The 23,999-nt window shown below is 38.3% G+C and overlaps 1 protein-coding gene across 1 annotated transcript in view; it reads right to left on the reverse strand.

Moving 5' to 3' along the window:
* Positions 1 to 1,161: 1,161 nt before the first annotated feature.
* The window catches only part of dgkaa (diacylglycerol kinase, alpha a), a 29,927-nt gene continuing 7,089 nt past the window's right edge, over positions 1,162 to 23,999 (reverse strand). The window contains exons 2-24 of the mRNA XM_084720399.1: positions 20,567 to 20,670; positions 20,156 to 20,232; positions 18,780 to 18,909; positions 18,506 to 18,580; positions 18,369 to 18,418; positions 18,136 to 18,210; positions 16,651 to 16,767; positions 14,451 to 14,568; positions 14,038 to 14,126; positions 13,804 to 13,923; positions 11,385 to 11,483; positions 11,061 to 11,147; positions 9,836 to 9,909; positions 9,675 to 9,749; positions 9,446 to 9,531; positions 9,247 to 9,336; positions 8,920 to 9,080; positions 8,764 to 8,828; positions 6,213 to 6,303; positions 5,864 to 6,050; positions 3,838 to 3,955; positions 3,562 to 3,622; positions 1,162 to 2,189 (exon numbers count right to left, since the gene is read on the reverse strand). Of these exons, the coding sequence (XP_084576525.1) occupies positions 2,109 to 2,189; positions 3,562 to 3,622; positions 3,838 to 3,955; positions 5,864 to 6,050; positions 6,213 to 6,303; positions 8,764 to 8,828; positions 8,920 to 9,080; positions 9,247 to 9,336; positions 9,446 to 9,531; positions 9,675 to 9,749; positions 9,836 to 9,909; positions 11,061 to 11,147; positions 11,385 to 11,483; positions 13,804 to 13,923; positions 14,038 to 14,126; positions 14,451 to 14,568; positions 16,651 to 16,767; positions 18,136 to 18,210; positions 18,369 to 18,418; positions 18,506 to 18,580; positions 18,780 to 18,909; positions 20,156 to 20,232; positions 20,567 to 20,642 (2,202 nt within the window). The 5' untranslated portion in view covers positions 20,643 to 20,670 and the 3' untranslated portion in view covers positions 1,162 to 2,108. The remainder of the gene's footprint in view (positions 2,190 to 3,561; positions 3,623 to 3,837; positions 3,956 to 5,863; positions 6,051 to 6,212; positions 6,304 to 8,763; positions 8,829 to 8,919; positions 9,081 to 9,246; positions 9,337 to 9,445; positions 9,532 to 9,674; positions 9,750 to 9,835; positions 9,910 to 11,060; positions 11,148 to 11,384; positions 11,484 to 13,803; positions 13,924 to 14,037; positions 14,127 to 14,450; positions 14,569 to 16,650; positions 16,768 to 18,135; positions 18,211 to 18,368; positions 18,419 to 18,505; positions 18,581 to 18,779; positions 18,910 to 20,155; positions 20,233 to 20,566; positions 20,671 to 23,999) is intronic.

The following is a 23,999-nucleotide window of genomic DNA, read 5'->3' on the forward strand; positions in this document are numbered from 1 at the left end:
AAGTGAAGTGATATATTTTATGTATATTTCATATTATTTTGGGTCTAAAACAATAACAGCACTGAAAACCTGTACAATTAACCCAAATAATGAAGGCAAAACCTGCACTGTCTGTGTAAAAACTAGCGATATGGATTAACTTTGAGGATATTTTTTGCTGTCAATATTGCATTAAAGATGAGGTTTTCTGATATTTTTTTGCTCTTTTTATACAACTCTCTGTCTGTATTGTGTATTGTTCTCATTTCTAACAATCATCATCATTTCACAGGCTTCTTCTTTGACAAATTCAGTGTTTTCTTCTTCCTAACAATTGCTAATCTTTCTATTAGCACTTCCGTTGTTTTAACTGCACACTTTTCTAATGAAGGATGAGGCTGTTTAGCAGACAGTGAAGGCTCTGTGAATAAAGCTTGTGTTCAGGTTTTCACTGTGTGTTTGTATCTGAAATAATAATCTAAACTTTAAAAATCAGTATTTCATTCACCTTTCTTCACATAAATGAATGACATGCTGAGATATAAGCTGACTGTACATTTAGAAAAAAAAAAGTGTAATTAACACCCTTTAAAATCAAGATGGCCTTGTGACCCCCTGTGAAGCTTTGGTGACCCCTAGTGGGGGTCGGGCCCCCTAGGTTGGTAACCATTGAACTAAATCAGTGGTTCTCAAACTGCGTGCCTTAGGATTTCATGATGATCATAAATTATTATTACAAGATACAAGTATGCAAAACGTTCTAAATTAATTTTTAATTTCCTAAATCAATATGTTTCTCCATATACAGAGCTATTCTATGCCCTCAAATAATTCCTTCCATCTCAGTGAACCCCCGTTTTCGTTGTCCCCACAGTTTGTGGATGGTGGGACTCATCAGAATGAGACACATCTTAAGTCCTGATTGATTGAGAAGGGTCAATCTTCGTCCTAACGGTGTATAAGACACACTTCATTACAAGACACACACACTTCAGTACATGATGCACCACCATGAGATACTTCCAGGATTTACAAACTTATTTGAACCCAAACCTCGATCTTTTTCTAAATCTACCCAACTTGTTTCTGTGCCTAGACTTACCCAGGTCCTCTTGGTGTCTAAACATAACTGAACTGCAACTCTTTGGATAGCACGTTTAAAAAAGGAAATATACCAACCACTGAAGTCCAGATGATTTATTAAAATCTTTACATGGTGTATTATTTCAGGCATATTACATTAACATCTTCCAGATACATTGTAATGATATGACTGATAAAAGCATTTAAATAAGAACTACATATATTTAAACCGGTCCGAACCAATAACTTCAAATCCAACTCTTCATAAAGTTAGATGTGAACATCTCATCTTTCTGCGTTGAACAAGTACAGCAAAACACTTTCTGCTCTCGTACACACATACACACACACACGCACACACGCGCACACACACACACGCACGCACACACACACACACACACACACACACTAGAACAGCAGAGAAGGCCGACTGCTGCCACATGCAGCCCTTTTTGGCAATGATTGTCCTGTTACTGTTCCCTCGACACTTTCAAGTATCCCCTGAAATGTATGAAATAAAATAAGATAAAATAACTTCGACCACAATCTGAAATATAATCTCATCTATCCTTCTGTTTTGGTTCCAAATTGACAAGAACATAAAGTCTATCTGGCTTTCACAGCATCTATACAGCCACAACAAAAACAGCAATACTACATGGTTTATGTCCAAAGTGCATGCCTACACAATGCTCTGTATGTCCTCTACCTAAGCCATAACCATAAAAAACAGATTTTAAAGGCACATGAAGCTGAATATTCTTCTTTTTAGCGTGATATTCACTTTACTTTAACCTTACTTTAAGTTCTTACAGAGCAACATTTTTTCCACTAACTGTGAAGCATAGAGACGGAGGCAGCGAGAGTTTTGAGTATTGATAAAAACACAGAGTTAAGTTTGGTCTACGTCATTTTTTCGCCACGATGCAAACATTATCTCACCATACAGTTTGTATTCATACAGAGGTTCTATGCTTCGGTTATGTGTTACAGACATGCAGAAAAGTGTCAGTCCTCTATGTACAATAAATAAACACGTAGCAGTTTTACTTGTAGTTGAAAAAGCCAGAGGATTTGCCCTGTGGAGCCATCAGCATACTGGCTTGATTCTTGTGTGTGATGTGAATCTGAAAAGGAAATATAAAATGTCCAGTAAACTGCGATGTAATCAAATCCAGAACTCATTTGATTTAATATTTACATTTTTTTTTTTTAAATCGCTAACATGCATTGGTCAAAATTAAAGTCACACTGTCAAAACTCTTCACATAGTCAGTGACAGATAAGCCTATATGAGTGATTTTTAATTGTTTTCACACTTTGCTTTCATTCAATTGTCACATGTCCCAACTCTTTTCTCATACTCAACCACCTGCCAAAGACGATGTGTTTGGCACATTTTTTATATGCAAACACACTGAATTAAAAAAATAAAAAAGAATGATGGCAGAATAACCAAATTAAAATACATAGAAAATCTTTCTGTTTGTAGTAGTCTGATTACTCAACAGACAGACGGAGGTGGAACACAATACTGTACAGTATGATGGCTGTATTTTTTTTGTAAGTACATTATTATTGCAGGGATTTGTTGTTTGTTTGCTTTGTTTCAACTCTCTGTTGAAACAAAGCAAAGCAAAATTACTATGTGCAAAGACACTGAAGTAAATTACTGCATTTCAGATTTTATCTAGCTACATATTCTTAAAAGAGGCAGTTCACCCTGAACTTAAAAATACATATTTTTCATCTGGAGTGAGCTGCAGAGTTTTGGATATATAAGCTGTAGAGATGCCGCCTTCTCTCTCTCTCTTTGCAGAAAACATGACCTGGTTCCTCACGATAATTTCCAAACCTTATTGTGAGCAGTTTTGTGCAGAAAGTAGTTCCAGTAGATTCTACTGTAGAGAGAAAATAATTCCTACATGAAACTGCTCACAACAAGGTCTTACTATCTCGAGTGAGCGAGTCGTGATTTTTGAAAAGAGACTCTGGTTTTGAATTTTTCAAATGTATTTTGGTGGTATTTTAAGCACCACCAGCTGAATGCCATTTAGGATGGATAAATAGCACTACAGAGTGGGGGATATGTATGTATTTTTTGATTTGGGGTGAACTGTCCCTTTAAGTACAAATGATAAAAGCTATTCTTATTCCATAATGAAATATTGATTTAAATCATTCAAGCTTCAAAGATAAAATTTCATCATTTATGTAACGCTTCATGTTGTTCGTCTTGTTTAGTCTGAGTGTGTTGTGAATGACTTTTGCTTTCTGTGTCAGATTTGTTTTTTGCTTTAGTCAAACCAGCTCATTTTGAAACATGTATGGAGTGTTTTGGTGGTTGGAGTGAGTTTAATTGTTTGGCCAAGATGTGTTTTGGTGATGCAGACTGTATGAAGTGTTTTTAAAAAGTGGCCTCAGTATTGACCGATGCTTGTTATCCACTGAAAAAAACTGTAATTCATGGCCATAAAGAAGAAACTGTGTTGTATTTACCGTGCAGGGAGGCTGCATCCACGGCTCTCCGTCTATCTGCATCGGTAATGCTTTCTTCGTCCTGGGGGTAAAGTAGAGAGGAATCAACAAAGTGCATTGGTAACAAAATCAATGACCCTGATGTGTAATTAAAATACCAAAAGGGAAGCCAGCGTACATAATTATTGTTATGTAAAGAAGCAGCTAAGTATCATCCTTAGCAGGGGATCAAACTCAACTACAAGCCTTTTCTCAAGGCCTGACAAGTCTGAACATGTCTCTGTGGCTGTTTCTCACCTGATGGTGATCTGTGACGTCTTCGCGAGTCTAACGGCGCTCTTGAGGCCTGTGTAAATCTGTCCCATCTCCATGGCTCCTTCGAGGCCGACCACCTCTAATCGACGATCACTGAGATCTGATGAGAACACATAGACATACTGAGCATCAGGGAGGGAACGTCGTTCAGTGTGAGACAGTCGTCATATTCACGATCATCATATTTATTCTGCATTAGGATGCAGAGTGATACAATCATATTGTGCGTAAACTGGACCTGTTACTGGATGCAACTGTGTTAGTACTAAAGCTAACTGTATTTCAAATATTTGTGCAAAAATGTTTAAATTTATACAGAATAGGGAACTGCTTCAATTTCTACACTGTTTCACAAATATGGCGTAAAATAAAAGAGAGATTAAAGTAAGAGAAAGGAAACAGTGAAAAAAAAAGGAAGGTAAAACTGCATCATTTTATCATTTAAGATAAACACAAATTCTTTCTCACATGTATAAAAAGTTTCTGTGACTAAAACTACATCTGAGGCTATGTGATCACGTGACTATGGTGATTCACTTGTATATGAACATAATTTTTACAAACTGCTAAAACCACTCCCCGCTCAGGACCAAACAACAGACAAACAAAGGTACAGACTAGCTGGTGAACACAGTGGAGCGTTTAGCAGCTAGGGCTGTACGATATGACAATATTTTTCCTAATTTGGGCGACATTTTGCTTTCTTCCACACAGTACAGATGTAGGCAGGAAATATACATGAACAAACAAACGTGGAGGAGAGTGAAAGTGACTTTGAAGGGGATAATTTTTTGGGGATTGTTTTGGTACAATCAAATATGAGTAAATACCTTTTATTTGTTAAGTATATAATTCAAAATGTAATAAAAAAAATAAGGCCTTTCAATGTTTTCATTTTAAATAAACTATTTATTCATTGAATTTATCGGAAATATATGCTGTATGTGATATGTATCATTATTTAAATATGAAATGACCTAATTGGGATATGAGATATCTGTAAAATCGCAGGAGTTGGTAGGGACCAAAAACAGAGCTAAAAGCAGACTGAATATTGGACATGTGGACACAAACATGACTATTAATGAAGGATAATGTTGCTTTGTGTCTGCTGGATGTGTAAACAGGCAACTGTTTGCTAACAAATTTGTCTTTTAAACTGGAAACATCAGTGTTTACAACTTGATTATGCTGCCCTCAGGTGGCCGGGGACATCAGTTATTGCAGGTTTAATGACATTCAGCCTCACTAGATGTCAGCAAACTATTTGCTATGTAAAGACACAGTGGAGCAACGGCGTCGTGAGCACCACGGTGTCTTGTGTGTGTTGTAATCTGAGTTTCTCTGTTCTTTGTTTTGATATCCGGTATGACAGTGTGCACATGCTCAGCGTGCTCAACACAGTCATTTTCAAAATGGCAGCCTGACACTCCATAGGATAAATGAAATTATTCCAATTTCCTTTGCCCTAGATGCAAAATAGAGCCAGGTAATCATATTCATATGTTCAGGAAATGTCATAAGTTTTAACAGTATCAACATCAGAGATTCTAAACGAAAGAGGGTTAAGGTCAACTAGCATTACTAAGCAACATATCTGATATCCCTTTTGCAAAAATAAACAAGATGAGGTTTATCAAACTGGCCATGACTGCTGGTAACAAATGCATTGTTCTGTTATAGAAAGGTACAGATCATCCCCCTATCTTATGTGACTTAAAGAACTTTCCTTGAAATGGGCATCAGACAAAAATATGTTCAATCTCAAAAGAAAACCACTCCTCTTTGACAAAAGATGGTCTGATTTTAGGAGCTACATGTAATATTTCACAGTTTGTAGTGTAGTTTCAATCTAAAACAACACAGCTAGAAAACACTTAATCTCACACACTGGTCCTTTAATGTGAAAAACATATTGATTATCACAGCTTTAAACCATATTTCTGATAATCTCACGTGCACACTGGTCTGAAAACATTCAACAGAGTTGACATTAAAGACAAAATACCTTGGGAGGTCACTTTCAGAATCTCTGGGTCGACGATCACCTCCGGCTCTTCCTGACTCGTCAGCCCCTTAGTGTCCCCTTTTTTGGTCTCGCCCCATAGGTTGGACCCACCGTGCATGCTGGGAATGTTCAGGACAGCAACCCCCTCTAGAGACAGGCCACTGAGATCCAGTGGAGTCCCACAGCACTGAAGAGGAAATAGCAGCACGTGTCAGAGACAATGTGAAACATCAGTACTCTGGCTGATTGTGGGCACGTATCTGTTTTTTCACACTACAGAAACCGTTTCAAAGACAAAACACAAAAATGCACAGTTGCAGCGCAGGTTACACTGATGCTGCGTTCTCACCTCGATTGTTAGACTTTCGCTCAGTTTCTTGCAGGAAGCAGAAATGGTTTCTGAAGTGGCAAATTCGAAATACCACAGCTTGTTCTTCATTCTGCAGTCATGAAAAAGTGTGTTTTTTTTCAGGTTTGAATGATGTTTCATTTTCACAAAACATTTTCTTCTCATTCTCTTAAGAAGCAGGAGGAGCCAAGTTTCAAAGCTTGCTGCCACAGACACCTGCTGTCGCCACCTGCATTCTTTTTTTTTCAGCTTTCAAAAATCAGTTACTGCAAACAGGAAAAATAAACGTCAAACTGACAACAAACAGCTCTGCTCTGTTGTTGAACAGCACTGGTCTGATTTTAAAACTGTGTTGTATTTTTTAACCATGACTCAGGTATTGCTGTTTGTTTGTGGTTCCTGAGGAAGTGCCCTAGAGACTGAATATGTTCCACATAGTTTAAAGGCATAGTTCATGTTTTGTGAAGTGGGTTATTTGAGGTGCTTATTCATAGTCAGTGCGTTAGCTACAGTAGATGGTGGTCAGCACGCCCCCAGTTTGGACAAACTGCAGGAGTACCGGCGTAGAAAGCTAAGCAATGTACTGCTGCGGAAAGGGTCAGCAGCAAACCGTATTTTACCCACCTAAGAAAATCAATATTAGTTTAAGTGCACACCATATTTAGAATAGCTTCCCCTGCTGTCAGACAGCCTTTTCAGATGAGAAACTGCTGTTATATAAGCCAAATATCAGCTATTGCTCAGCTATTCAGGGCAATGCAGCTATGGGTGAGACACGAAGGCTCCAAAGGACACAGAATAAGGCAGCCAGAATTATCTTGACGTGTGCATATGACACCCCAGAGACTGTGAACAACTCCACTGACAAAAGCCTTTTGAGTTTATGTTCTAACATACATCAGTGGTTCCCCAATGGTGTGCTGAGGGACACTGGTGTGCCGTCAGGCAAGTTTAGGTGAGTCTTGGGATTTTGAGACCATCATACATTATTATTGGAATATACAACTATACAAAAAGTTCTTCATTATTTTTTTTTACAGCAAATTCTAAACCAAATCCTTTAAAAACTTCCCATCAAAGCAAACCCCAGCTTTCACAATTTTTATATCCAGTTGCTGGACAGGGAATTTTTAAGAGAGTGACACATCAAAGGCCCTGATGGATTGTCACCATTTTTTCCCACCTGCACTCCCTGAACTCTGCATCTGATTGGCTCGTACTCGCTGCCTCCTTGGGTTGGGTTGGTTATAGAAGCTATTTTGCATTGATATGAATACAGGTGTGCCTTAAGAGTTTGGCTTGCTCTTTTGTGTGCCTTACGCAGAAAAGTTTTGAAAACCACTGCCGTACATCATGAGAGGAAACCAAGTGCTTTTTATGATCGACTCCACCTCCTGTGAAACAAGCAGTCACTTAATACAAGAACGACTACAGACACAAATTCTGTCTTGCCATAACCAATATTAGAGCTTTCTCCTGTCAGGCTTATCAAAGGTGGAGCAAACTGCCCAATACCACAAGACAAATGTCTGTTTCAAAGAATATCTTAAGTTAATCTATGTCAGACAATAGACATATTAATGATAATATATTTCATTGTAAATATAGGGGGTTTCCTGTTGGATGCAGGATTTTAATTGTTTTAGTCTGTTGTTTTAATGTTTTGACTTTTTTTTATGTGTGTGTTGTGCGATGTACGGGGCTGATTGTGGGTTTCAAGTGTTCTACTTGTACAAATATTATTTGTTTTTGTTTGTATCTATTTAAGTGATGTTTTTATGTGCATGACTCTTGGAAGAATAGCCAAGTTGAACTAAAAAGAAATTCTAATAAAAAATCGAAAATCATCATTATAATATTCTCATTTCTTACCCACTTAATTATGGACCCCATTTGTTGCATTATTGTTGATATTCATTGTTTATGTACACTGTTGTATATATTGTAGTGCACATAATTTTCACCTTATTTCTATTGTTTGAAATTGTAGTATAATGCAAATATTTTTACATGGGAGCAACTGTAATGTAACCAAATTTCCCCTGGGGATCAATGAAGTATTTCTGACTCTGATTTGTGACCTCCATCTTCAGTAGAATAAAAAACAAAACATGCACATCCATAAACTCAATGGGATGGGCGCTGAAGCACAAAAAACACCTGAATAGAGAAAAAGATATCTGCTATTTAACATATATATTTTTAGATGATGCATTTTATTGAAAAGATTTACCTTTTTTAAAAGTAAAAGTTATTTTTCTGATTGGTGTGGATATGTATAATGTAATTATAAGGTTTGTTATACCTGCTTGATATGAGTCACATGGTGGATGCATGATGAATTATGAGTATTTAAGATGGCGACTCTCTGTACATACTACAAGCAGTCTGAGGAAGAACCTGCAGCTCTAAACGTCACGCAAATAAAAACCTTAAATGGGAGCTTTTTGGTGTGCAGATCTCTCTTTCACCATCTACTGTAGGTAATGCACCAAATATGGATAAGTACTCCATACAACTCAAAAATCCAAACTATCCCTTTAATGCGTACCTGCTGTTGAATTTCTGGGGATGTTTCTCCCTCATTGTGTGAAACCGGTGGGCAATGGAGGCATCCTGTCAACACAACACAATGATCCAAATGGTCCAACTGGCAAAAACTGAAAAATAAACTTCCTCTTGTGTGACATATTTCAGAGAAACTCACGACGCCAATAGAGAAGTAGTTGTTGATGATTTCATACGGCACCGGGTCGCCCTTCTCCTGATTCTCATCCGTGATGACCTGCACGCTCCAGCGGTCCATCAACACCTGAGAGCTCCCCTCGATGTCTTTAAGAATACGACTCAGATCCTCGCCATCGTATCCTTGGAAAAGGCAACACACACAAAGACCAACATGACTCAGAACAAAGCGTTGGGAGAAGTTCTCTTTTACTAAAACACATTTGAACAAACACACAGCAAGAGAGCAGACGCAGCAAAGTGTTTCAACTGTGTGGAAACTCTCCAACAACACTCAGTCATTTCTCACCTCCCCCCCATCGCAGACATCGCGCAAGGTCATTTCCTGTGCCCAGAGGAAGCACAGCGACAGGTGGCCGTACCAGCAGACTGGCTTTGTCTAATAGCAAGAAAAGGAAAACGGACGTGCGTCACAATGATTTTCATCAGAAACTCATGGTGTGGAAGGTGACATGCGCCTTTTATAGTATTGGATCCAATGATCTCACCTATTGCGTCTAAGATCCAGCCAACTGTTCCATCTCCCCCACACACCAGGATCCTGTAATCCTGCAGATTTCTGAAGAAACTCAATCTGAAAGGAAGGTGACGGGAACTTTATCAGCAGGGCATGATACAGAAGAAATAGCCACGTCAATGTGCGCTGCAATGATCTAATATTTAGGTGTGCGTATTTTAAAATAGAATCTATTCTAATCTCTTGTACCAATTACTCACCCTGGTCCAGGTCCGCCATTCGAAAGGTTGTAAACCTGCCGTGGATTCAGTAAATACTGAAATTTATGCAGGACTCTGAAATGCATAAAACCAGACTAAACAAAGTGCACAAATTAGACATCATTTTCTTCATGAACTTGCTTTTTTTTTTTTGGGCTCACCTTTCTCCCTGCTTGCCACCACTTTTAGGGTTGACAAACACTAGAAGAGGATGGGTGTTTGGCACAGGGCTGATCTGTTGAATGACAAGCAAATGTTATTAATCAGACATTGTACATATTTACATATTGTACATATTGGTTCAATGAGGCAAAAATGTGAAATGAAAAGACTGCAACTGTTGGAGTAAATCAAATAATTCTCCATGGTCTAAAGAGATTCATGATATTTTTGAAGAAGCTGAGTTACAATAATACGTAATGTAATAATTTAGCATGCAGCATGAGCACAATTTGAAGAAAGTTACTTGCTAAATTTGAGGCAAAACAGTCAGATGATATTTTGTTCAAACCAAACTGGGAACATATATTCAAATCAAGCACAATTGTGGCCCTGAATCTTATATTACAGGTCAAAGGTCTTTAGTTGCACAGCTGAGATCAGGAATCCTTCCTCTGACCCTCCAAACTGGAAGATTTAAAAACATCTGATGACAGGTTTTGTAAATTATGTGAAATAGGGGATATTGAGAATGAATCACATTTTTCTTCTATGTTGTCCTTTTTATGATGAGTTAAGAGAACCGATATTCAATGAAATGTCTGTTCTAAATCCAGAAATGTTCTGGCAGACTGAGGACGACAAAATCGAATGGATGTTTAATCTTAATGTTTGTAAGTTGGCTAACCTTGTTTCTAAAGCTTGGGGGGAAAAATTGCCAGGATTCTTCATTTGTTTAGTACCACTACTCTGCTACTCTGGTTTCTGGTCTGTTTTTCTAAATAATGGTGTCCCGCAAGCCTCTTTGTACTGGGCATATTATTTGAGCATGACACAATAATAAAAATCAAATCACATCTAATCAGATATATCCAAATCAAATTTAGTTTACTCAGATGTTGAGAATTGACAGTTAAAATGGTCTGGTCTCAGTCCGTCCCTTGGGAAAACGCTTATAGAGCATCAGAGCTTGGACGAGTTGTCCCAGAGACATTTTTCACCCCCAGGTGGTCAGAATAATGAACAGTTGGCACTTTGCATAACTTATTTCCTTTTTATTGTTTTTTGTTTTTTATTTACTTTTTGTGTATTTCTTCACATATAGTTTTATGGCCTAAGAGAGTCAGGGCACAAGCACTCCACTAGGTTTGAATGCACAAGGCACTTTTAAGTGTGTACAACAATAAACTTGAACCTGATAAAAGCTTTCTTTGGGGAGATTAATACCTGAAGCACTTGTCCATCAGGAGTAGTATTGAGCTCGCTGTCATCTGTGGAGCCGGAGCAGCCGTTCTTTACATTGTTTGGTCTCTCCTTAAGGGACCAAAACAAGGGCAGAGAGTGAATAAACAAGAGAAAATGTAATAGCTTTTCATGCCTTTTGAGGATGAAGAAAAATCTGTACAGGCTGCACCTGTCAAAATGCCACACAGGTGAGAGGGGTTTACCCACAACAAAAAAAACAGCCCTGGGCTGATGTTATGTTCTGCGTTGGTTTGAAAGGCAGTGTTTGTACATGTGGCTGAGATGTGCCAGAGGATAAATCTGTACCTTTATAACAGGATATATTGCCCATGGAGGCAGGATATGGTCTCTGAGCAGCCCACAGGTACACTCTGTTGGCTCTTGGTCGGCACATTCATCGTGACGCTGTGGAAAACACAAAAACAGACACATTACATAAACTGTTCACAGGATCCAAATTTATCCTTTTAAAAATATTTTGTTTTGCATTTCTGCTTCATTTACCACCTACATTGGAAAGAGACAGGACATCTAAAGGGACAGTTCACTTAAAAATTAAAAACAAATATCTTTCCTCTTAGTTGTAGCGCTATTTATACATCTAGATTGTTTCAGTCTTAGCGGCTGAATTATAAAGGTTATCAGCTGTTGAGACATCTGTCTTCTCTTGAATACGATGGAACTCGATGGCACTCAGCTTGTGGTGCTAAATGCACCAAAAGACACATGTGAAAAACTCAAAAGAATCCCCTGACCGTAGATGCATACTGCTGTTTGGTAGAAAGAAAATAGTTCCTAAATGAAACTGCTCACTGCTTAAGGAAAATTCTTGAGAAAGAATAAGACTTCTACAGGATCCTGCAGCAAGAGGTAAAAAAAATTACCTGTGGCATGTACAGGTTTGATAGAAATGTTGAGAAAAGCATATAATTCAAATATTCAGGCTATTAAATCTTAAAACACACTCAGCTTTGTTTATTAAAACAAAACATGAGAAAGAAGGAGGGATAACCACATCTGAGGAAGAATGGAAAACAATGCGGACATTTCTGTGGAAGTGCATTTGTTCACAAAATTGAAAAAAAAAGAGGAGGATTTTTCAGGCTTGAACCCCAAGAAAAGTTGGATAGGGATCAATATCTATTCACTCATTAATGTCCTCTGTGGTGTTTTATAGTGGTATATTACAGAACCTTAAGTACTAGCTGAGCTCAGCACAGATGCATTGAAATTTCTCCAACCAGTCAAAGTATGAGGCTACAAGCCAAGTTTTTCTTAATATCTTTTAATCCTTTACTCATTTTATCCTGAAAAAAATATAAAATGATTAACCACATGTGACTAACAACTAAATATAGCATGATACAGAAATGACTGTGTCTCAAAAACTAAAAGGAGTTTTATCAGATGCCTAGTCCCATTAACAACATGAACAACTTCAATTTCAATGATGTGTGCTTTGGTCCAATAAACTTTGTCTACCAAGGTATGATAAAACGTGAAAGCAAAAATTTGGATTTAGTCATATCCACACATCCTGCCAGCTGCTGAAAGGGCCCTAACAAGGAAATTGTTATCACAGGGGAGTGCACATTAAATGCACGGTTGGACATCACAGTGGACATTTACAAAATGGAGAAGATAACAGCATATATTAACCACAAATTTGAATTATTTGTCATGCTGGGAAAAATGGTTTCACTATGTAATACCCTGTAGGCCAGACTTTATTTTTTACAAATCTATGATGTTATGGTAAGAATAGCAGACAGCTACAGCAACAGAGAATATCACTCCCTAATTGTACATGATTTCACTGTTATTGTTATTTTCCTTTGTTCTAAATCTCAAAATAGGGCATTTTAAACAAACATAATTGGATGATTATTAAGGCTGGGTATCTGTGCTCAATACTTTTAAATTATCAGTTGAAATAACTCAGTACCAAGTAGTAACAAAACGTCTCCAGTCAAATGATAACTGCATTCAATCCCTTTTATACACACATCTACAAAAAATGACAATTTGGATAAGCCTTGGTGTCTGATAAAAATAAATGGATAAAATGTGGAGGGATTATTTCAGGAAAAAAAACTGCGAACATGAATAATATAATGAAGGACCTGATGAAGCATGAAAAAAACTTCCGGGTGGACAACTGCACCATGTAAACAAGGTATTGAATTAAGCTTTCTACTGGTATTATTATCGCTTTAAGGGTTCTGGTATTTGTACTGTGATTTTTTAAACAATACCAAGTTCTAATGATTATACATACAATATTTGTTAAGTGTTTGCTGTATATAAATAAAAATGTTTAAAAAAAAATAAACTGCTCACAACAGGGCCTTGATGATTATGATTTCAGGAAAAATAAATTTTTAAATATATTTTTGGAACTTTGAGCACCACAAGCCGAGTTCCATCTAGTTCCATTATATTCAGGACGGGGCAGACATCTCTATCTATCTCTATATCTCCAAAACTCAGACTCACACTAAACCAATCTAGATGGATAAGATGGGTATGAGGAAAAATATGTACTTTTGACTTTGGGGTTAACTGTCTTAGACTTTAGATTTTGAACCCAAAGTATTATCAGTTATCAGCCATTAGAGCCAGAATGCCTGATAACCAAAGTGCACATTTCTTCCTCATTACTCATCAACTACATCACTGTTTATTCCCATAAATGAGTGAGTGACACACTAAGATGCTTTCTCACCATCGTGTGGCACCACACACAGTGTTTGCCCGTTAAGCCTTGGAAGCTCTTGATCTTCTTCTGGCATTTATCACACTTCCTGGAGTCACAGTTCCCACTCACCCAGTCGTGCGCTGGAACCTGAAATGTGGGATGAATGTTGTAACGTCCACATAAGCGCATTCAGATACAGGATAACGTCTAATTTAGACTGTGAGTGACACTCTAAGTGTTGTCATGGAGACACTGGCATACCCCTGTTTCTTTCTTTGACTTCACATACGTCCTGGTGCAGGGGGCCGGGTTCCTGTTAGCGCAGCGTCCGTGGACTGTGTATTTGCAGCCTGATCACACAAAAGAACACATAAGCCAACTGTGATATGATGTTTACATTAATATAAATCACCCTGTCAGATTTGAGGCTGACAAATGATATAGAGCTTTTTCACAGCAGCCATTTTGACATGAAACAGTAAACACAGGTGAAACAGAGGTGGTGCTATTGTGCACGTTGGCTCAGTGGAAAGGCCCTGCTGCAATAAATGGAACAGGAAACACCTGTGTTTACTCTGCTATTTCATATCAATATGGCTGCAATTGTGGCACCACAATTTGAGTGATTAATGTCACAACAGTGTCACCCTCTTCTGGTGAGGTGAGGTACTCACAGGTGCAGCACAGTCCTTGCTTCCTCAAACCCAGCAGCATGCTCTGGCACACGTTGCAGTAAACAGGCTTGTTGAAATGTTTCATCCTCCAAAGGTGCTGCCCGTCTTTCTGGGTCATCTGGTTGTTGAAGATTATTATTGCAGATGGTGATGCAAGGAAGAGAAGAACATCACGGTTAAAGATCTTTGCTACCGTCCTAACTTAAAGGGATGGTTCACCCGGAAAATCAAAAATACATATTTTTCCTCTTATCTGTTTTTGCAGAGTATTGGAGATATGAGCTGTAGAGATGTCTTTACTCTCTCTAACATGATGGAATGAGATGGTGCTCATTCAGCACAGCTTGTGGTGATCAAGGTGCTACAAAACACATTTGGGAAAAACTCAACAGAAATGTCTTTCCAGAAATCACGACTCGGGTTCTTTCCATCCAACTACACCCACCAACACAATCACCACACAGAAGGACATGTGCATCTACTCATGGATGAGAGGCTCTGGCTTGTGCCGGCAGAGGATGTAAACATTAATGGCGTCCTTCTGCACTGATCTGTCACCTCTCACCCATGTGTAGATGCATGCTTCCTTCTGCATAGTGATAGTTCACCTTATTATCTTGAGTGCCATCAAGTTGCACTTAGGAGAGGGAAGACATCTCTACAGCTGATGTCTCCACAACTCTGCAACTCACTTCAAAACTATCCACATGGACAAACAGCAAAACACTCTTAGAAATAAAGGTGCTAGAAAGAACTCTTGTCCCCATAGGAGAACATTTTTTTGGTTCCTGCTACAGCCTTTTATAATGGTTCCACCCAGAACTCTCTCTGGGATTTCAATCCAGAACCATACAATCTTCTAAGGGTGCTAATAAGAACCCAGAACCCTTTTATGTTTTAAGGGTTGAACCCATAAAGGTGGTTCTACTGAGGACTGAGGATTGCAAAAATGCTTGAAGAACTCTCTCTTCCGAAAAAAGGTTCTTAATGGAACCCTCAGTCTTACAAAGAACTCTTGATGAACCCCTACTTCAAAAAAGGTTTCTTCAGAATTAAAAGGTTCTGGGTAGAACCTCAGTCCTTCAGAAAGAACCCTTTTGGAACCTTTAGTTCTAAGAGTGTGCAGGTAAGAGGAAAATGTGTATTTTTGGTTTTGGGGTGGACTATCAATTCATAAAATCAATCAATCAAATCACAAAGCTTAAATCTGTTTCTGTTTCTGTGTTAAATTTTGGATCAAACTAGACAAACCTTTACACTGTAGGCAAGGCCTGCATATCAGAGTTGTTTTTCACTCCCACTCATCATGACTAACCTCGCCTTAATGAGATGCTGATTATGCAGAATGTAGTGTCTCTACATATCATGACATACAGTGCAGCACCATGGATATTCAAACCAACACTGACTATAATCTCAAACTCTCAACACAAGATTATAAGATTGCTTTCAATCTGTTCACAGCGCTCTTATCCAGATTACCCTTTTTTTCCCGACATGATGCATTAGCCTATCACTTACTGCATGAGGCATAGTGGGAACCGGCACAGAGCAACTGTGAGGGGGCTGAATTCATGCACCCCAGGCTTCAAATGTCTATTGGTGGCTAGAAATAGCCTGAGGGGAAGTCCCTGGCATTGTTGTAGAGGCCAAACCCAGTGACAGAGTCCAGTTCATGGTTTTAGATCACCACAGTGATCGGGCAGACACACAGTCTGACAGTAAGTAGCTTTTATATTCCTGGTAATACATCAAACAACATCCATAACATGGAACTGATCTGAATTTGATTTATGTCAACCTTTTTTTGTATACACCCAATATAAAAATGATTAACATCTTTAGTCAAATGTAATGCATTCGCCTTAAAATTGCTATTTTGTGCAAGCACTTTGTTAAATGTGGGTACAGATTGTGCAGAGTAAATGGAAAACACTAAAGCACTCTGATGGTGCAGAGCTTGCATGAGAGGAGATGACATTACCACACCCTGTAACACTGAGTCGGCAAAAAGGCCCTTATAGACAGGGAGGAGGCGAAGGACAGGGGAGAAGCACGCAAGGCCAGAGCTTCACAGGAGCAGTAAAGGTAGGTTTTACCACTTTGTGAAGACACCTCCAGTAAAAATGAAATACATCTGCAGCCAGGCTTCTGAGGCCAAAAAATTAATGAAAAGAGAAGCATTCTGCTTTTACAGCACCTTCAGACCCAGCAGGACCAGCAGGGGAACATTGTTCATGCCGCCCTCCACCCACTCCTCCAGAGACACGGTTCCACTGCTGTCAGCATCGATTGCTGTCATCATGTCCTTCAGAACCTGGTGAAATGACATTAGATTGTCATTATCCCATCAGGACACACATTTCTATAAGGCCATATGTTTTCTGAAATAAGTCATGCGTGGGAATTCATTGATTTAAAGGCGCAGAAAATCTTATCATTTTACCAACCCTAGCAAATGATTAACAAGTACTGCCATATACTGCATGTAATGATGTAAAAAAATATGTTGAGCAAACAAATCTGCCTATCTCTACGTAATACTGTCAGGGGTGAAAGGGCAGTATATATACAATACCAGTCTAAAGTTTGGACACATCTTCTCATTCAATGTTTTTTCTTCATTTTTTATTATTTTTCTATATTACAGAATAACACTGGAGACATCAAAACTATTCAATATGGAATTATATAGAATTATGTAGCAACCAAACATGTAAAAACAAAGCAAAATATGTTTTTGCTTTTTAAAACTCTAAAATATAAAAGACTCTTGTACACTGTCTTCTCCACTTACAGATTGTTATGTAATCTTTGATTGTAAGAGCAGAAGACTCTTGTGCACCTGTCGACTGACAAGTGTGCAAAAGTTTTTGCTCACTGATATTTTAGATTCTTCAAAGTAGCCAAACTTAGCTTTGATGGCAGCTTTGCACAATGTTAGTACATGCTGAACCATTTCTGATAAAAAATGAAGAAACAACAACAAATGAGAAGCGTGTGCAAACTTTACTGTGTTCATGTTTTCTTCTTTTTAGAACATGACATAAATAAACAGAAAACAAGCAAAATAATTAACACAGAACAAACACAACTAGAGCAGCAACACTTAACTGATTATTTTGATAACTGAGTAATCCATTTGAGTCTTGTTTTAAGTTTAAAAAAAACTCTAAATACTGTGATTCCAGCTTCTTAAATGTGAACATTTTCAGGTTTTTTTTTTACCCCTCTGCGATAGTCAACTGAATATCTTTGGGATGTGGACAAAATAGAACATTTGAGGATGTCATCTTAGCTTTGGGAAACACTGAATGATATTTTGAATTATATTCTGACATTTTATAGACTAAACAACTATCAATTAATTGAGAAAATAATCAACATATTAATCAACAATGAAAATTGTTGGTGACGGCCCTAGATACAATGCCACAGTCACATTTAAACAGACAAAAATACAAAATCAAACCAATCCTGATAAACAGTTATGTTAGCTGGCCTAAAAACCCAACTAAGTAAAATATTGAGGGATTTAAAAAAAAAAGAAACACTTGATCCATCTTCATATAAACAAATTAATATCATTATTATATGGAAAACTTCTCAGGGTAATTACAAAAAAGAAAATAACTTAAGTGATGGAGGGACTTTTCATGTCAAAGCAGAGCATTATGGGACTTACCGGTCTCAGCTCTGACACATCCCATCCGAGGTATTCTGCAGCATGCATCATCTGAGCAATAATCCTATCCACTTCCTGTTTAAAATGTAACAAAAGATTCGTTGTAGTTGTGTGACTGACATGATCCAGTACTTTAAAAGACATAGTGATTGAGGTGGTGTTCAACCTTGAACTGAGTAAGTAGGATTCACAATTTTTCTGATCACACCTAGAGGATTTTCTCAACAACTTACAGAGCTGTCGAGGACTCCGTTGCCATCTCTGTCATAGAGCTTGAAAGCAACTAAAGAGAGAGGGGAAATGAAAGTGGAAGTGCTGGACCAAGTCATCACTCATATTATTTTGGGCATAAAAGGAACTCAGGACTCACACTCCAGCTTGTCCCTGGGCTGGCCATCTTCCAGCAGAGAGAAGTAACATGAAACATCCTTCAGAAAGACCTCCTCTACACGAGATATAGAGGAGAGAGACCGACAGGGATGGCTGTGAATACTCTGGTTACCATATCTGCACAAACAGTACCTCACAGGCATGTGGTGATAAATGAATGTATGCCAAATAGGCCATGGCGTAAATTGATAAGGGCCTGCTGCAAAGTAGCGTGGAGGCAGTGAGTTGTGTTAATACGTGGTGTATAATCTCACTGGCACTGTCTTCCTGGGTGGGTTCGGAGTTTTGGAAGGAGCGGAAGAGTCGCTGGCAGAGATCCACAGGGAAGTCCTCCACTTCTAAATAAGTCTTCAGGAACAGACGGAAGCCTTCTTCATTGATGCACTGGAAAAAAAATGAATGGGAGACAAATATTTTGTTTACAGTGGTTTTGTGACATGAAAATTGTTGTGACGTGAAAATGTTTTAACCATCTGTGTGTGTGTTTGAGCACGTTAACTTCTGCATTTTTCAAATTCACCTCCTCTAAGAAGAAGAGAAGATCGTGATCACATTGTTGCCACCGTGAGAAAATGTGTCTGACGTGTCACTTTCAGAGACAAACAGCCTTGTTGAGAGCTTGAGAATCACGTAAGTGCTTCCAAGTGGGGGTTGAGAGGCTTTCAAAAGCCCTATGTTTCTCAGAAATATCTAATGCATCATTTTTAGGTAAAAACATGACTCCAAATTTGGTCATTTTTGCAGGGTTTGCACATGACAATGACGAAGAACAAATTACAAGCTTGTGATTCAGGATTTCAGTCCATCTGTCTGGCCTGGTAGCTTCTCACATGATAATATGCTGCAGGGCTAACAAGCAAGAGTCCCTCGATAATGGTGAACCACAAACCCATTTCTTGTTGACATTATTCCATTTCCCTGGTTGATACTCTGCTGAGCTGCCCTAGTAATAAATAATGTCACTGCAAGGCAGTCAGATCACAAAAGAAAAGAAAAAGGCAAATGAGCGTGATGACTAGGAAACGGCATCATCATTCTGCACACACCAACATTTACAACAAATCACTCCACTGTTCTGTATATCTTAAAAGCTATTAACTAGTACTTTATGGTAGTATTTGTGTTTCCCCCATTAAAAAAACAACATTTCCTTCCAATTATCTAATTTAACTGTATGTAGCCAAATTATCCATCAGAAAATCTGCGTTTTCTTCCTGCACAAATTGGTTGGCAGTGTCAGCCAATGATGTACAGTATTGGAAAAGATCTTTTTTCAATCACATTTGAGCTTACTCTGCATGAGGGCAGCCAGCACACTGTTCAGCAAGGCCTTGCTGCGTGGGCAAAACTAAGGAGGTAATTTACATTTGCAACCTCGCTCGAGTGCGCTGAAGATATTTCTCGCGGACAGCTTAGTCAACATGATCGATGGAGTTTGAATCTAATTAATCAGCGTAAGACAATTAATAACTGCCCAATATACATAAATCAAACGCTCATTTATCTCTAAATTGCTCCGCTGAGAGCTATAATTCAGTTCAGTTATGAAGCTCAAAGCTGACATCACTGTGAGTGAATTTTGGAGGAGTGGACCTGATGGCCTGAACAGCAGGACACACCGTCCCCTCACCTCTCCATGTCTGTGCCGGGCCAGACTGCCATCTGCATCAAATTCCCTCAGCACGTCTTTCACCTTCAGGCTGCAGTCTGGAAGCAAAGACACACAGGTTACACAGGGATACAAGGGGGGTAGTTCACATATTACTCTCCTGTATGTGACCATTTTCAATCCATAGCTCTGAAATATCATGGACACAATGAATATAGGCTTATCTGAAAAAAAAACAAAAAACAAAAGATGTGCATGCTTTATTTGAAAAAAAAAACACACTGTGGCAGACTGCTACCTCCTCTAGATATGAGAAACCATGAGCGAGTGTAAATGAGTGTGTATGTGTGGGTGGAAGTGGAAGTGGAAAGGAGGGGGGGTGTTAAGCACCGAGAAAGCTGCCTGCCCGCCCGCCTGCCTGTCTGTACTCACATTCAATGTACTGCTGTAGCTGGATAAAGTCGACAGGGCTCAGTTCCTTCACCTCTGGGTTTGTGGGGGTGGACATGGTGCCTGCTTCTGCACTAACTGCCTGCCTGTGCACAGGCGAGAGAAACAGTGAGACATAGACGGAGAGAAAAGAGAAGGTGGGTGCACAGTAGCCTGCCTCTTTGTAAAAACATAAAAGCATGGCTGCAAGCAATAGATAGCATCTTCCATCTCGCTCTGTAAAAAATCCATGACTGTAGACAGGGAGAATTACGCTCAACATCCAAAGTTTGAGTGAAGCAGAAGCAAATCGGTTGCTGCAAGAGAATCTGTCAGAGAACATGAGAAAATGTCTTTTCTCTTTTGTTGAACACAAAGAATGATTATAATAGGCTTTTATGGCTAATCAGCACCATTTTTCTTTGTTTGATGCTCTGAAATGAAGCTACACTGACAAACATGAACAATTTTGTATCCATGTAATGTGTTTATTTTACATCTCTCACCATCTGTAACATATGGCTAGCCACTCAAAACTAGGCCAAAAGTAGAAATTATGTCAGGCTAAAGGTACCCATGGTACATTGACTCTAGGGATTCTCTGTACCCAAATTCTTTTTCCATATACTCACTGGCCCATATCTGATTTGTAAAATACCAGATGTAGGGAGTTTTCAGTTCAGTTTAGCACGAAGAGAAGAAGGAAGTATTAGAATACAGAGATAAACAATAAAATCTTGGTGAGAGGCTGAAAAAACAAACTAGCTTGTCAGGGGACCTCCCCACCAAACAAAAGGAAGAGACTTAAATGTCAAACAAGGCCAAAAGCGGGGATGAAATTTGAATCTGACACAGAAAAGGAGGCTGTAATCACAGTGAACAGTGGCCTGGCGTGCCGTTCTTAAGTCGGAGGCACGAAGTCTGGATGCACATTTGGTGGATTCCTTATGAATACTTTCATCAGAGGCAAACATGCTGTTAAAACTTAATGGAAGGAGCTTCTGTAATGGCAGGAAAACGAACAAACAAACTTATCAGTTCATTAATCATTGAAGAAAGAGGAGGAACTAGATAATGGAAGGAAGAAAGTTGCCATCCTGACATCCTGTTAAATGCTGCTGTTGCAGATGCATGCAGATAAAATAGGAAATATAGGCATAGATCAATAGGGAATTTATAGAATGCCTAATGTATTGGATAATCAATATGTAAAGCAATGATGTTACCCAGGAAATAAGATATTTCCAGGCATGTCTGTTATAATAAGCACCAAGAAATAGCATGCATGCCTTTCTGAATTCACTGAGGCATTCATTTCTTGGTAGAAGAAAACATTTGTATAAAAGTCTATGTCATATATATGAAATGACAGTAAAACGGGCTTTGGAAGTGCTCTTATCTGAAAGAATTTTGGACATATGTTGTAAAAAGCAAAACTCCATCTGACCCTAGGGTTTGGATCTTCAGAGACATACAAGGACTTAATGCACATGTTAATTAAAAAAAACTATATTACTCGTGGGCACAGCTAGGAAAAAAAAAACTTTTCTCCAAAATTAGAAATCTGAACTTCTTCCTTTGCAGAGGCAAACCAATTAATGTCTCCATTTGCTACAGTGCTCTCATTATCTCTTTATTTATACTGTTTGTTCACCCATTACTATTCTTTATTGATGCTTATTCTATTTTGCTATCCACTTTGCTGCTGTAAAACTGCAAATGTCCCAGCTGTGGGACTAATAGAGGAATATCATATCTTATCTTAATGTTTAATATACTGTATTAACATAATTACAACCTCATACCTTACTTGAATTTTATGTATTTATTTATTTATTTTAATCTTCCAATTGTGAACAAGGGAGAAATTTCCACCATACCAGGGCCGTGGGTTAGGGGTACATTGTTTGTTTCTTTGTCCATCTTTCTCATGTGTGTTTGCTTTTGTAAAAATTACTATTTTGCTGCAACAAAAAACACATATAAAAAAATAAAAATAATATTTACAAACAAAGTGTTGACTTAACAACCATTAAAATGCATCCTTGCTCTATTTGTTATGCTCAGGAGTTTTGACTGTTTTATACATGTTACAACTTTGTTTTACCAATTATCATTGTGCCCTAATCATCACTTGTTGAGCAAAAGTTTTCTCAGTCTTGCTTTAAAGGACCCCAACAAAGATTTTGCATGATTTTAGTCAATAAATACTTTACACAGCTGCAGAATATTTTGCATTCCATGCTGTAGTGTTTCATATTTTTAACAGTATTCATTATGAAATTAGTTCCAGTTGTGTAATCCGTCACAGCAAACTGGATTACGTTTGGTCTAAATTACATTACCATTATGGGGTAATGCAGTGGAGAAATCAATCTGCACTTCACCTGCATTACCATGCAACGATAACAGATCCTTGAAAACAATAAATATAGTCTTTTCACTTCTCAGTACACCAGTCATTAAAGTTTTAATAGTCTGCTAATTGATTCTAATACTGTATGGAAATGAATGGCAACAGAAAGTATGAATGACAAACTGTTCAGTGTGCTTTGGAAAATGGTACATAGTACCTGCATTCAAACATTTTTTGTACCAAGATCTAGAAAAAAAATGTTTTTTATGGTTTTGCTTGCAGCCAATCACAAACATTCTTTGATTTAAATGCTGCTGACCCACTAACCCACTACTGCAGCAGCTACAACCCATACAGTCTGTAGTTTGGTTAAGTCGAGTGCAGTGTATTCAATTGAGTTGGCAGTTTAGTGTGTTGAGGTGCCACCTTAAATGTAAAAAAAAAAAAAAAAAGTGGACGGATTATTTGAGGAATGCTTCCATTAACATGATGGGTATCAAATAAAGTGCTTTACTGATACGGTGATTTTGAATGATTTAACCCATAAATACTTTACATAACTGCAGAATATTTTGCATTCCATGCTGCAGAGTTTCAGAGTTATTAACTGTGTTCATTCCGACATTTGTCCCAGTTGTGTAATACGTCACAGCAAACTGTATTAGGTTTGGTCTAAATTACATCACCATTGTGGAGTAATGCAGTGGAGAATCAATCTGCACTTCACCTGCATTACCATGCAACAATAATGGACCTTTGAAAACAAATATAATCTTATCATCACCCAGTGCACAAGTCAAGAAAGTTTTAATAGTCTGCTAATTGAATCTAACACTGCAATGGAAGGCTGGAATGTAAAGTAGGAAACACAGATTGATAATAAGAAACTCTACAGTGTGCTTTGGGAAATGGTCAGCAGTAATGATGTGAACCTAAGGAGCTAAAGCTAACATAAAATTGGTATCATTACTAAGGTCCTTTAAGAGTAGCCTGTTGGCTTAAAACCAAGTATCTAGAAGCAATTCTGGTAATTCCCCACTTCAAGGGGAAGGAGTTTAAAATGGAAGATGATAAATATCC

This window comes from Lutjanus erythropterus, chromosome 6, assembly GCF_056507025.1.
Source record: "Lutjanus erythropterus isolate fLutEry1 chromosome 6, fLutEry1.hap2, whole genome shotgun sequence".
Classification (NCBI taxonomy): Eukaryota; Metazoa; Chordata; class Actinopteri; order Lutjaniformes; family Lutjanidae; genus Lutjanus; species Lutjanus erythropterus.